The sequence below is a fragment of the Manacus vitellinus genome, unplaced genomic scaffold, assembly GCF_001715985.3.
Source record: "Manacus vitellinus isolate BGI_N305 unplaced genomic scaffold, ASM171598v3 scaffold_4_pilon, whole genome shotgun sequence".
Taxonomy (NCBI): Eukaryota; Metazoa; Chordata; class Aves; order Passeriformes; family Pipridae; genus Manacus; species Manacus vitellinus.
Genome location: NW_021940604.1, coordinates 15,010,208 through 15,024,559, shown reverse-complemented (window position 1 = coordinate 15,024,559; position 14,352 = coordinate 15,010,208). Strand labels below are relative to the sequence as shown.

Here is a 14,352-nt window from a genome sequence, read left to right as displayed (position 1 = left end):
GGCAGCAGTCCTGGTCAGCTCTCCTGTGCTTTGTACCACATGGTAGTAGGGAATGGGGTGTATAGTATTTTGAGAAGAAGAGTTAGCATTGTGAGATTTGTTAAGAGTTTACTGGGTTGAGGAAAACACGGGTTGATAAGAAGCTAGATATGCCTGTTCAGGGAAGGTGCCAGTGTTTCTGACCCACAAATTAAATTGCCTGCCTTTGTATCTGGTTATTCAAGGCTGTTGCCTGTTTGGTTCTGGAATGTGCCGTGCTACATTGTATTTTTGGTTTGGCTGGTGGGATGGTCTATTTCTGGTAATAGTGCTGCGTGTTTAAAGGGAAAGGTATGAATAATACCTGCAGGAATGTGCTTTTGGAAAGAGGAAGTTTTTCCCCCTCTGTCAGAGAGATTGTAGAGCATTATATAGCTAACTAAGGGAATTTTGTCTGGGTGCACTGTGTGCCTGTTTGCTTGCAGTGTATCTGAACTATTTAATTGCATGTTCTGAAGTTTCTGCTGCATGCCTGTGCACATTGGGGTCCCAACTCCTGCCTCCCCAAGGGACTGAAGTTTTTTCCTATGCTCTGGGACTTTGAACAGGGTAAGAGGCTGTGTGGATATTCCTGATGGCCTTAGGTTCCCCATGGTGCTAAGGTGGTAAACTCTCATGCCCTCAGCGTTAATCCAGCTTCCAGACTGTATTTTGAAGGGATTTGTACCCACCCCACCCTGCTCCTGCCAATCTGATTATGGGGAGGTGAGTTATAAGTGTAGATTTGTGGTGGGGCTTTTTGTCCTACTCAGTAGTCTGGGTAGCGAGCATTTCCTAGGATCATCTGAAATTTGAGCAAGTGTGTTAACTATGCTCTAAGTCTCTATGCCATTCCATTGAGGTCTGTGGGATTCCTCTTGTTGATTTGTGTGAAGGAAAATCCCAAGGAGAGCAACAGAACTGCTTAGGAATTTGGGGAGGAGGGAGATAATTGTCCTTACTTTAGAAAACATTTGTAATGTAAATGAGCCATAAATCAACTCTCTAGGTGTCTCAATGCACTGAGTATTTTCCTGTGGCACATCAGTCTCAGGCACAGAGAACTTGCCTTGTATAACACTTGTATAATACTGATAATAGCTTCAGGTTTTTACCACTATTTTTCTGGACTGACTGTTTTTATTTAAGTAGATGTAAACTTAACAGCTAACCAATCACAGGTAAGCTTAGTTTAAATTATATTTTATGTTTCTGGCATATTTCTTTCATGGATTTTTGCTTTCAGTAATGCTTCTATAAATAAATAGCTTCAAGCTGTTAATCACATATTTCAATCAGACAATCTTTAAAAATAGTCTCCTTAAGCAGAAGATTTATCTCTATGTTCACTATCTGTGTTAAAAAGATGATGCTCCTCTTTCCACTTGGACCACAGCAGGTGCTGCATGTAGCAGTTCTGCTTGCCTGAGGCTGAGAAGGATTTTTGTTGTTATAGAGGTGTTTTGTTTTACAAATGCTGCCAAAACTTTTTTTTTTTCCCACGATCTGAAACTACAGCATATGACTCTGGTCCCATGGACTAAAGCACTTCAGCAATTGTATGCATATGAAGAACCATACTGTTAGGTTTAACAGAACAGAGGAAGTTGCTTGTAGGGACTGAGCTGTACGGGCAGGGGTGGTGAGGGCAGGTCCAAAGCACTGTGGCTGCAGGGTGAAGTGCCAGGGCACTGCAGAGGAGGGGAGGCCAGCAGCTTCCTACCCACCTTCCATAACAAGGATAGGACCCAACATGACAGGAAGCTTTCCTCCCCAGCCCAGAAGGGAATGGTCAGGTGTGGGCATAGTGGCAGGCAGCAGAACAGGGTGTCAGAGAACACCTCCCTTATCTGGCTCAGGCCAACCAGATTTGCTAGGAGGTTGTTGTCCTTGAAAATAGCAAGAGATTGAAGATAGCTCCTGGCCTGCTTCCCTGCCACCTTCCTGCTCTGCATCTGCAGGGAGGAGGTGGCACTCAGACTCCTGGATGTACTGCAGCTTGGGTGGTGTGTAGGTGCTACAAGGAGCGAGGACACTTGGTGTTAAGCAGAGGGGTGCCTTGTGAGATCAAATTTGAGAGCAGTATACCCTTCTGGTGTCCTCCCATTATTATTCTAGTTCAGAATTTGCCTGAAGTGCCGTGGGACCTTATGGACTCCTTGAGGCCAGAGAACGTGGAAAGGGAGCAGGACCTCTTGCATCTTCCTGTCACCACTTCTTCCGTTGTGCTGACAGAGGGCAAGATTTACTTTTTGTGGTTTTACTTCCGCTGCAGTAAGCGGTTCTTCTCTTTCCAACCATATACATTTTGATACATGTTGAAAGTGTCGGCCAAAGTGATAAAGCAAAAGTCCAAAATCTTCTTCAGTCAAAAATCAAAGCATAAATAATATAATACTTGATATAAAATCCACAGAGAAATTTTAAGATGAAGTAATTAATACACACTTTATCTCTTACATGTGTAATTGAGGACCTACTACACTACTATGATGGTATGGCTAATGGAAAATATCAGACCATGCCAAATTCTCATTTTAGCATAAAGTATATGCATTTGAGAAGTTGCATTGGTACATACCTGCCATGTGACTGCCCCACGTAGACAAGCCCTCCCTATCTTGTCATCTTTATACCTATGGTTAATGTCTTTTTACTACAATATTAAAAAAATGATGCCATATTATTTTGAATAGAAGCATTGATGCAAACATCTCCGCTGGGTGTAGAGTGATTATCATTTTCACTTACGAAATATTTCTTGTGTGAGACAATATCAGTCATTATTCCAAACACTGTAGCTACAGATTCCTCTTTTCCCCCACCTATTATCGGCCTGGCTGGCTGTCTTTTTAGAACTTTAATCCACGTAACACACTATTCAGTGCACTTGGGCATTTCTTCCATGCTGCGTGTCAGTTAATGGGGAAGTCTGTTCAGGAAATCCATTAAACTGCTCAACATGCAAAATAGGTTACAAGTCATTTGAGGACAATGAATGCAAACATAGAACTAAGACATGCGGTGGGTTGGTTGAGATTTGTTTTTAGCAATTACTCTGAAATACTTTAAATAAAACCTTTTCTCACTCATGTCACTGTACTTCTTGCTGTAAATTTGTTCCTAAATGCCTGTCTGTAGGTATGTGCACAATATCCCATATACTAGGATTTCTAGCTGTTATTAACAGAATCCTTGAGAAATATATTGTGATATTTGGATAATTCTGGCATCATTATGAAAGTTAGCATTTAAAACCAACAATTTGACTTCCTTTTTAGTGCCTTTTTTTTAATACACTTGGTCTTCTCTATTAATAATAAAAAATAAAAAGGATGGTGTTTTTCTCTGTATTTTTCTTTCTTTAAACTACTTTTGTTTACAGCTGTATTAAATCTGTAGTTTGATGCCATACAGAATGGTGCAATGATGTGGAGAGCCTTGACATTTAAATGGTAATTTTCAAAGTAACTTTTTTAATAAAAGCAAAAGCTAATGCAAAGACAAGTACTTTAAATCTCAGTCCCCTCCCTCTCTAAGGTATCCCTGTTAGTAGTCATTTAAATAAAGAAATCATTGAGTTTTTGACTTGAATTTGGTCACTGACTTCTTAGCCGTAGCTACTTTTGGATTCCCCTGACCTTACTGCTCGGCAAACACGATGTGACTTCACTTATCGACTTGAATCACCTTACTCAACATTAAGATCCTCTTTATGAAGAAAACAACGATTTCTTCTCTGCTGCTTTTGGAGAAGCAGAATCACCATTACTTTTTTGCAGGAGGGGAACCTGCCCACCTTCCAGCCCTCGGGAATGCAAATATTCATGAAAATTTCCCATCATCAAAGCACCTTTTCCGGATAAGTGGGAAGAAGCTGCCACAACTGCTTCGGTGCTCCTGTCCAGAGGTCTGTTGGGCATGGTGTGGTGTGTGCCTGGTTTGGCTTTCTGGCATCCTCTTTTTACTGGTCTCAACTAATATTGCAGAGAAGAACCAAGGCTGTTGTTTGACAAGCCCATCCATGTGGGCAACGTGCCTTTGAACTGGTGCTGGTGCTTGGAGGAGCAGTCTTATCTCCTCTTTTGGCCTTCTCTTTGAGTTGATAGGAATGGTAGCACAGCCAAGTGGGATCTAATGAGGGAGTGATCCAATTTTGGAAAACAATTTATGTACTGGCACTATTGCTGGGTTCTCTTTAACCGAGATAATTTCCCAGATCTTGTCCCTGTGCAGCAAAGAACTGTGTGTGAGAACGGACATCTCCTGGGGACAGGATCAGTGGTGAGCAGAGAGGCACCTTCTTTTGCTGACAAAGTGGCTAAAGTTGCTTCTTTGAGCTACAAGCTTCGAGACAAGTCTCCTTTCCCTCAAATAGTGTTGTGCTCCTCTTGAGCCCTGGAGGGTTGCTGTGCTTTTTGCCTCATTACTGTTGCACTTGCCATGCTTTATTTCTGCCAGGGGCCAGTCAGGGGTGCTCAAGAATGGGGGCGGAGGGAAAGCTGGATGCATGTTAGTATCCTTCAAGAGTCTGCCCCTCGCTGTACAGGCTTCTGGCAGTTGGTGGTGCAGGTACCTGCTGAGCAGAAAAACCCCAAACCCACAAAACCAAAACAAACCACTAAACCCAAAAAGCTGTTGCTGTGTTCTCCATGGCCCTGCCTTGATCAATTTTAATAGTTGCTCTTTGTACCATTTTACGTCTTTGGCAAACACAGCATGCCTAATCTATTTATTTTTAGCTGCTTTTCACCTTATCTGAAGGTAATTCTTGAAATAATTAAATCTCGTGTCCTTGGTACTTCTCATATAAGAAATAATAAGATAGCACTCCCTGAGGTTTTTTTTTCCTGGAGGTGGTTTCCAGCTACGTTACTGCTGCACAATGTACAGCACATTTCCTGTGGATTTTGCTTTAACTGACCATTGAATTTCATCTACTGTTTTATTGCTTCCTTGTAAATGTTTATTGATGTTTGAGTCACTGAGCGCTACATTTCTTTCTGACTGTTTCCAGTCAGTTTAATCAATACTAAAACTTCTTTCTATTATCAGGAAAATTTGGTTCAGAGGTGATCTGATAAAGTGGGTGTGCAGCAATGACTGTATGGAGTGGTACTCATCCCCCCCAAAGCTTCCTGTGTCCCTGTTGTCATCTTTGGGGTTGTTCTCAATTCTTGCACTTTCTTTCCCTATGTTAACTAATTACTAATTTTAAAGGGTCTCCTCTTTGTTTCATGGAATTTGAGTTCCATGTCAGTTGAGGCAGGGAGGGAGGAGTTTTGGGGATAATAGTTTTGGGGAAATTTGAGATGTGTTTCAGCCAGCTCGATTGCTGTGGCCATATTGTCCCCATCAGAATAATCTTAACAGTTTTTAATACAGCATGACTCTTCTGTGCAAAATCTGTGCAGCTTCTCTGTAACACCCTCCTTTGCAGTGTAACTGCAGTTCCCTTTTTCTTACTTCCCTTTACTTACCTGAGTTTCAGCCACTGATATTGAGGGAATGGTGGCTTAAGGAGCTGGCACTAAGTGTGGGAGAGCAGCTGGAGGCCAGTGCTGACTGGAGGTGACAGGGGCAAGGCCATTCCTCCCTTGCCAGGGCTTCGGTGCAGGGAGAGTGTCTTGCTGAGCCACTTTGGGAAGAATTCCTTGCATGTGTAGGAGCGGTTTGGGGTGATTAATGAACACCACAGTAGGAGAAAGTATCTGGCATTGTCAGCAGAGGAGAAGGAGCAGGATGGGCGTGTGGTTAAGAGTCAAGTTGATATTTGTGACAAAATAACATCTGTGGTGCTAGTTTAATTGGACAAACCTATTAAAGTGAACTTCAGGCAGAGTTAAAGGAGTCATCCAAAGAGAAGGATTTCTTTATTTTGCTTTCTGCCTAAAGCTGTTCTTTGAGAGCCTGCAATAACTGAGGTCATAAGAAAAGGAGCTAAATATATGTCTAAATCAAGCAAAATAGCTTTCAAGAATCTTTCCCATATGGAAAATGTTTTATTAAATCATTGTCATGGTGATAGAATGCTGAATACATCATAACCTCTTTTGCTAAGGAAACAGAAAAGATGGGGTTACTTTTTGCCTTTGAAAATAAAAAGTTTATCAAACTGTGTGGGAACGTTGTAGTCTTAAATTTAAGAAAATAAGAACTTTCTGACAGTTCAAAATTCTTGAGCTTGACCCTGGGAAACTGGGATTATTCCCATCCCCCAAATAAACATAAAAGATGTTAGCTGGGATATTTAAAATTCCCTGATACAAACCTGAAAACTGAGGAGGGTAAATTCACATATTTTCACTTAATCTAAAAACTTTTTTTTATCAGAAAATGCAGTGTCTTTAAAATTCCAGAAAAACCTTCGCTACAAGTCTTTCCCTCCACGTTACAGAGAAACAGAAGTAGTGACTTATTTTAGTGAGCTAATGGCAGTATGAGGAAGAAAATGAACGTACCCTAATTGTCGGTACAGCACTTCACTTTTTGGAGCGTGCCAGCTTTGTTGAGCATTGCTGATGACTGACCATGCATGAAGCCTGGTGCTGGTATTTGTTGTAAATTAGTAACAGGAGTTCCAATAAAAGTGGAAATTTCCAGCTTTGACCTGTGCTACTAGTATTAGAGCTTTCTGTAGTTCCTCTGTCATTACGAATGACCAGATTATGGACGCTTTGGGTGTCTGGAACCACACTGTTGTCCTTGATAAGTTCTTCAGAGTTAGGTTTTCTTGTATTTTTTCCCTTTGTAGTTAATTGTTTAAATCTCTGGTAAAAGGTGTGTTCCCTCCCTTATATTTGCCTTAATAGTCTGTTTTAATAGTAAATACACAGCCTTGTGGCTTACTCATTTCCAAAACAGGTCATAGACCAACGTGAAATGGCTGGTGTTTCATGGACCGTGCTTCCTTGCAGGGTGGATGCTATTCAGTTTTAGGAAGACTTCTAACTGAGGATGAACGGTTTTGTATTTGTTTCTGGGTGAAAGTAGCTGCACTGGGGTGAAGTGTTACAGTCTGGCAAGCAGCCTGACTTCCTTTGGCTTGACAGACAGTAATGATTTATTTTGTCTGAAATTGCTTTTTCGTATTGAATGGGATGAGTGCACAGCCACGCCTGGAGCTGGCCAAGTCATGCTGGCACCGAACTGGGTGAAAGGGAGACGGATGATCTGTGCAGGATGGAAGAGAATAGCTGATTAGCATCAGACCAGTGGGTGCCTAGTGGGGATTTTTACTGTAAGGTTTCTGTACGTAGATGTGGGTGTTTTTTGACGTGGTTTTGATTTGTTTAGCTGTTCTGGATGGTTGGAGAAAGGCATGTAGGGTAGAAAGAAACTAGTACATGTTATAATCAGTGCACAGATTAAAATTACAATTAAAATGATTAATTCTGAATGAAATAATTAGGGTGTATATCATTTTCATACAAAGTAAATTAACAGAAATCTTGATGGGAACAAAACAGATTAAGATGTTTGAAGTGTTTTTAAGTTCTTTTTTACAAGTTCTGTTAATGTATATATGCGTAAATGGATTTAAAAAAAACAGTGTTTGTGAACATGGTCTGTTTGCACTGTGCAGGATGTTAAGCTGATTGTATACCAGATATCAAGGCACATTTTAGAGGATGCACATTGTGGAAGATTTCCCAAAAGGAAACCCTTGAGCTTGTCAGCTTCAAGATAAAATGATTTCTTCTCCCTTCCCTCTTTTTTTTATATTTTTGGAGGGCCACTTCATTAGCTGCTTTTATTTCAAAAGCAAGAATTGTTCATGGTATATGACTTTTATTAATCTAATACATCATAAAAAACATGCCTTATTATCCTAGGATTTTTTAGAACATCCTATGATAGGGATGTAGTGCTCTTTGTCTGTGATATTATGTATCAGATGAGGTCCTATTTAACTGTCTGATAGGCATCTCTGTTGCATAATAGAATTTCTAGAAAAAAAAGTTATTGAGATAATAAAGAAATGGAAATCTGACATTGTCAGAGTTGCATAGCTTTACTGGTTGCTTGTAGTTTCTGGTGAAAGTTGGGCAGATTACATCACCTGTCTTTCCTCTGAGCAGTTGTTGTTTTTTTTTACACTAACCATCTATCTTGTTAGTGTAATGGGAAATTCAGGCTGCTTTATCCTAAAAACTAGTTTTTTGCCTTTCATAGGCAGTCAAATAGACTTGGGTCTGGTAGATGAAGTAGGGCATTTCTGGAATCTTTCCTGGCTCTTTTCCTGTAAGTCAGTGCCCAAGGTATTAAACAGTCAGTTGCAAATTTAATTTAAGTAAGCACTGCTAACCTTGCATTTTTACGTGCCTACTTTGAGATTGCATACATTTTGGGTCATTAGCCTTTATTAAATGAGAATGATCTTTATGTTGCAGAAAGTTTTACTTTTTTTGTAAACTTTTGTTTGGGAAACTTTGTATTTGGACTAACTTAGAAAATGGCTTACTGGGTGTTGCTCAGAAGACACTTTGAGGAGCTGGAAAAGGATGCCTCTATAGAAACTCAGAAGAAATGTTTGGCTTGTCAGAACAAATTAGCTTGAAAAATGTTATCTGGTGTCTAAATGAAATTACAGATGTGTAAGACTTTCTTCATAAACAGGAGTGTTTTTGCAGATAAGATGTTTGTTTATCCTGCCCTCCCTTTTTCTTTCTTCTCTTTCTTCCCTCAGCAATTTTCTTATTGACTGATACTGACAATCAAGCATTTTCTACAGTAACACTTAAGGCATTCACTGGAAAAGATGCATATTGTTTTGTTTGAAAGGCTGATGTAATTGTAAAACATGACACTGGTCAAACTGAGGGGTTTAATTTATTTATTTATTTGGCCTTCAGCTCCCTTTTACTCTCGTAACTGCTAGAACAAGTCTGAATGTTGGATTTGTTCAGAGACATCCTCTTTAAAACTGAGCAAAACTACTCAAAATCTTCCAAAGTAGTTGGAAAAGGAAAAACTTGAAAAATTATGTTCTAAGCCCATCTTCTGTGGTAGCTCTTGTCATGAAGGTTGGGAAATAGACCTGAGAGCTGGGAGAAGAGCAGACGAGACCTTCAACCTCCACCTTCTTCAGGAGGTGACAGGTTTGATATTTGCATGGGAAGGACTGGGAACTTGTGTGAGATATGCGGGTCAGTGTGAGAGAAGGGCGAGTGAAGGCTGAAGGAGGTACCTCAGGGGGGTAGACTTTAAAATGCAGTAATCTTTCCAGCCGTGCTCTTCACAACCCACTCTCTGCTGCACTGTACCAGTGTATGTTAATAATGAATTACCTTGTGTGTATACAGGGCTTCATATTTGCTTTACTAAGAGGGTGCACATAATGTCAAAAAGTATAGTAGATTTGAGGCTGCTGTTATGATTTTAAATGCTGTTGAAGGTTTGTTTTAGTTCCTTGGGATATATTAATCAAGGTTTTTCAAGAGTGAGTGAATTGGAGAGTTCGGAGTAATTTTGACCAGGCTTTAGAGACCTCTAAAAGCAGCATCTTCTGAGCAGAGATCATAACCCTAGGCAGAGTTGCAATCACTCTGGGTATTGTCTTGAATGTCATGGATACTTGGTCCTCATTTGGTATTTTTTTCTAGTGCCAAGGTTGCCACTTTGGGAGTTGGATTGTCATGGCCTTGAATCAGAGCAATGGGCAGGAGGAGTAAGCTTGGCACCATCTGAAAATCTGATGCCTGCCATGAGAATGGAATAGAAACTATGGACTGCCAAGATTCTTGATCACTAGTATCTGAAAGGTGCCTGTGGCTCTGTCCATTTGCAGCAGCATCAGCTGTGTGCTGAGGGTGCTGTAGGTTGTGTAGTGAGCTCTCAGTGGGTTGTAGTACTGGGAATTCAGCAAGATTCAACACTTTGAGGAGAAGCGCCAGTCAGTTGCATTGCAGTGAGTCAGTTCAGAAGCTTATTTCTGCTTTCCTCTTTTCTATCACTAATGGACCAGTTCTGTTTTAGCTCTTCATTCTAAAAGTTGCCAGGGGCAACTTTGAAAACTCCAGTTCAAATGAGTATGTTTTAAGGAAAGCACCGACAGAAACTGTTAGTATTGTCACAAGGACTGTTGACCTCTAGAGGGGTTTTTCTCTATTCTTTTTTGTTTCCCTTCCAGAAAAGTGTTCTACGTTTCCATTAGTGGCTTTTTTTGTTGTTTTGAGACACTACATTCATACTACAGAGAGCTTACTTAACAGTTTGTGATCAAAACAAATAGACTTTGAAGACAGAAGCCTCTGATGCAGTGTGAGTAGAAATAGGGGTGCCAGTGGACACTTGCTAGTTCTTGTCTACTGAAGCAGATGATTTGGGTACCCTGTGGTATACACGTGGACAGGAAGGTCATTGAATCAGTAGAGTAAAAGGTTAGGGATGTGGCTCATTTACAAGTCTGGAATCAGATACAACCATGATAAGAATATGCCATTTCAACATAGAGGGCTGCTTTGCAAAGATTTATACCAGGGCTAAATATAAACATTGTGCAAGCAATATGACTGCAATGTTTTGTGATTGCTACAGCAGCCTTTGATCAGGACTGTGGCTTATTAGTAAAAAGCTTCCTTTGCATATGCAAATTTTCATTAGTCTAAACAAAACACTTCATTTGCTATAGAGACGTATTCACTATTATCTTTTATAGATACCTGTACGGTGTTTTCATATGTAATCAGGACGGAATCCAGACAGTTGCACATACAGTAAATGTCTATTGCTGTGGGGAGCATGAATTGCTACTAGTTGTCTTAAAAATCTGTGGATTTGAGTGAATGGAGAATCCTCACTGAGTTGACTGCAGAATGTGAATCTCCTACTGTCCTATTTTGGGAAATATTAAAGAAATATGTATACATACATGTGTGATAGACACAGTTTGTAAGGCGGTATTTTGAAATGTTTAACTAGAAAGTGTTGGTCACATGTAATTTGAGAAATTGACCCTTCTCAGAGGTCTCAGACTAGACATTCTAAACTTGGAACTGGTTTTAATGTTTTATTAAGAGAAAAGATGAGTAGGCTGAAATGTATTGCTAAAATTGTCAAATGCTCTGTGTATTTATTTTTATGTTGTAGCTTAAAAAAAAATACAAATAGCATGGGAACACAAACGGTGGAAGGAAGAATCTCTGAAATTCCTGCATTATATTAATAACTTCAAGTATTGAGTTTTCACTTACGTAAACTACTGCTGTGAGATCATGTAACCTTTACACGTTTGTGGTGACTCACTGGTTGTCTGTAGTTTCTATGCATATGCATTCCTTTGCACGTAACAAAGTTTTTAGCATCAACAAGATAAATATACTACTCCCTCCTTCGGGTACCTTGTAACTAAGAAGTTAATGTACTATAGAGAAGGGCAATTAGATAGATTAGTTTTTCATTTTGTGGTATGTGTCAGTGATTAACTGGGAACTATTTTAGTGACACAGACCCTCAACCCATAAAGTCAGTCTTTGCTTTTGCTAAGTGAAGTCAGTGCTATTGGATGGTGATTTAGCAGAAAATTCTGTTAGGATTCCTGAAGCATCTTTCTCACTTGAGCTGTGCTTGAAGAGGTAATTTAAAAAGAAAATACTCCTGTTGCTATAGGGATAAGTTGGATGATTTATAGGCATCTCGTTAAGGTTTCTCTCAGAAGAAATCCAGGCAGCTGGAAAATGTCCCTGCACAAGTAGTTTGCAACCACATTGGTCATGTTGCAGAATGAGCTGCTGGGTGACACTTGTGAAACAAGAATCAGCCCTAAGAGAGTTAACTAAGATAGGCCCCCTAACATCTATTCTACCTGAGCTACCAAGACTTGTTCTGTTCTACCCCCTGGACCAAAACTTAGAAGAATGCTAGAAGCAGTATACAATAGGCCTAGAGGTAAAAAATTAGGATAAGGTAGACATTTGAATAGGAGAAATAGGCCTGGAGCCAAGGCTTTCTCCAAGCTTCAGTGAGTGGGTCAAGAACAATGGAAAGGTAGAGAGGTCAGACTGATGAAGATGAAAAGAAGACCCCAAAACCCAGGCTGAAGGCTGGAACCCCCACCGAAATGGGGGGCCAAGAAAAGCACCACCCTAAGCTCTGCCTGAACTCCGCCTATCATGTGTATAGATAGATGTTGCAATCATATGAATATAAGAATCATATATGAAAATTATATAAAACCCCTGATTTTGTATGATACCTCTGAGCAAGTTTTCTGTGGTGCAAACCATGCTTGCTCCCAACGTTGTAATAAATACTTTGCTGCTCAAAAGATCCAAAGTCTCTGAGCAGTTCTTCATACCGGATTTTCAGCATCAGTTGGAGTACCAGGTGGTGTTGGTTGTGCAAGAACAGCTGTGGAATAGCATGAGTGCCAGCTGGGAGATAACCTTGGACAAAGTGGAAAAAAAAATAACAAGTTTATATGAGAACAAATGGTTTTATAAAGCAGGAGCACTGGACTGTGAAATTATGTTGTCTGTTGCATTATAATACATTATGATCTAAGGTTTTATTTTATTCTGTGCTTCATCTTGAAAACATGATTCGCTATCTTGTTTCTACATTCAGATGTATGATGCTTTAAACCAAAACAACTTTTCGATATTTTGTTTGTTTGTCCCTGTTCCTTCTCAGTAAACAACAGTAAAAACTTTATTATGTCTTTTGTTATTCTTGAGAAAGCATCCTTGAGATTATGATATAATTGAAGAGTATGAGGTAGGATAATCTTAGTTACCAAGTTACTGATGCCAGGTGTGTGGTTTTTAAAGAGCTGTAAGGAATTCTGATATTAAATTCATTTTTAAAAAGATCAAGTTAGCAAGTGAGTTAACTTCTCTGTAGAGGTTGGCTACATCTTAACATTGTGGGTTTCTTTTCTTTATGCATAGTTTGAAAAAGAAAAGGCAAGTCAAACAAAACACCGAGACTGTCTCTGCCAATTCCCCTGGATCTCCTGTTTCCAAAACACCTTCAGAGAAAGATGATGAAAGTAAAGTTATTTTGGAGCAACTCAGTTCCTCTGGAGACAACTGTAAATTTCCTGGGGAAAAGGAAACTGCTCCAGACAAGGAAAAGAAAAAGAAAAAATACAATCAGCTGAAAGACATCAGACGCACAGAACTTAAAAGATACTATAGTACTGGTGAGTTAATGCTATAGTATTTTGAAACATGTTTGGTTTTATAGCTTATTAATGTACTTTTCTCATATTCTTTAGGCCTTTCTTAAAAGGATAATTGACTTTGAATATCCTTCCTGTAAAAGCAAATAGAATTATATAGTTCTAAATATCATCAGCTTCTAACTTAAAACTTGCAGTTCTCAAAAAAAAAAATGTCTTGCTTCTCGGTTCTAAAACTCAGTGCTGTTATAGGCATCAATTAGTTCATTATTGGATTTTACTTTAACTAGAGATTTGTCTTCAGTGTTTTATGGTATTTGGGTTCAGGTTTTTTGGTGGGGTTATTTGTTTCATGAATTGATGTATACCATTTAAGACTTCAGTCAATTCATATTCATGTTTGTCTGTTGAAAGTAAGAAAGTCTGTGAGAAAGTAAGTAAATTAACTACATATTTTTAAACAAGATGTCAAAGGGCTTGTGTGATGGAAAGCTTGCTTCCCTCTCATCCCCCAGCTGTTTGAGTAACTCAGTTAATTTTAAATTCCTTTTTAGATTTATTTTTGCAAGTAATTAAAAAAATTCTGCATAAGTATACGAGATGAGTCATATACACATCTATTTGCAGTTCTGGATTGTAATTTGTTAGATACTCTAAGTAATTTTAGATATGATTTATGAAATTCTTCTAGTTCCAGATTTTCTCTTGGTATTTTGTTAGAATGAATTCTTAGATTTGGAGAACTCTGGTTCCATCTTGTAAGAAATTCTTTTTTAAACAGAAGGAAGGGAACAGAAAATTGTAACTACCCTCAAAACAGACTTCTTTACTGCTCACACAGTGAGTGCATGAATGGCTGACTCCTAAGGAGTCCTCCTCTTTGGGAGAAAAAAGAAATCCGCAGCAAAAATGTTGTTATGCGTTGACTGGTGCATGTGGACTAGCCCACAACCAAGAAGTGTCTTTTATGAGGCAGTACAGGTCTTGCCATGAAGAAGATGAACCTTGGAGTAATGTTTCTTGGCAAGCGCAAGAGTTTACAGTGATTTATTGATCAGCCTGTACTTTTTGGCAGATTTGACTGTGATGAGATCAATAATTTGGAAACTAAAAGAAAACTTTGTCTTTGTCTGAAGTTCTGACCACGCTGTTCTTGATATAAAATCTGTAGAGGAAAAACTGGAGAATTGTTAGTGAACGAACCTGTAAAT

The 14,352-nt window shown here is 39.3% G+C and overlaps 1 protein-coding gene across 5 annotated transcripts in view; it reads left to right on the top strand.

Moving 5' to 3' along the window:
• Positions 1–14,352, top strand: part of NCOA7 (nuclear receptor coactivator 7) — a 91,715-nt gene that overhangs the window by 32,545 nt on the left and 44,818 nt on the right. For all 5 annotated transcript variants that reach the window (XM_018078035.1, XM_018078038.1, XM_008933996.2 and 2 more), the window contains one exon: positions 12,909–13,162. In XM_018078035.1, coding sequence (XP_017933524.1) covers positions 12,909–13,162 — 254 coding nt within the window. The remainder of the gene's footprint in view (positions 1–12,908; positions 13,163–14,352) is intronic.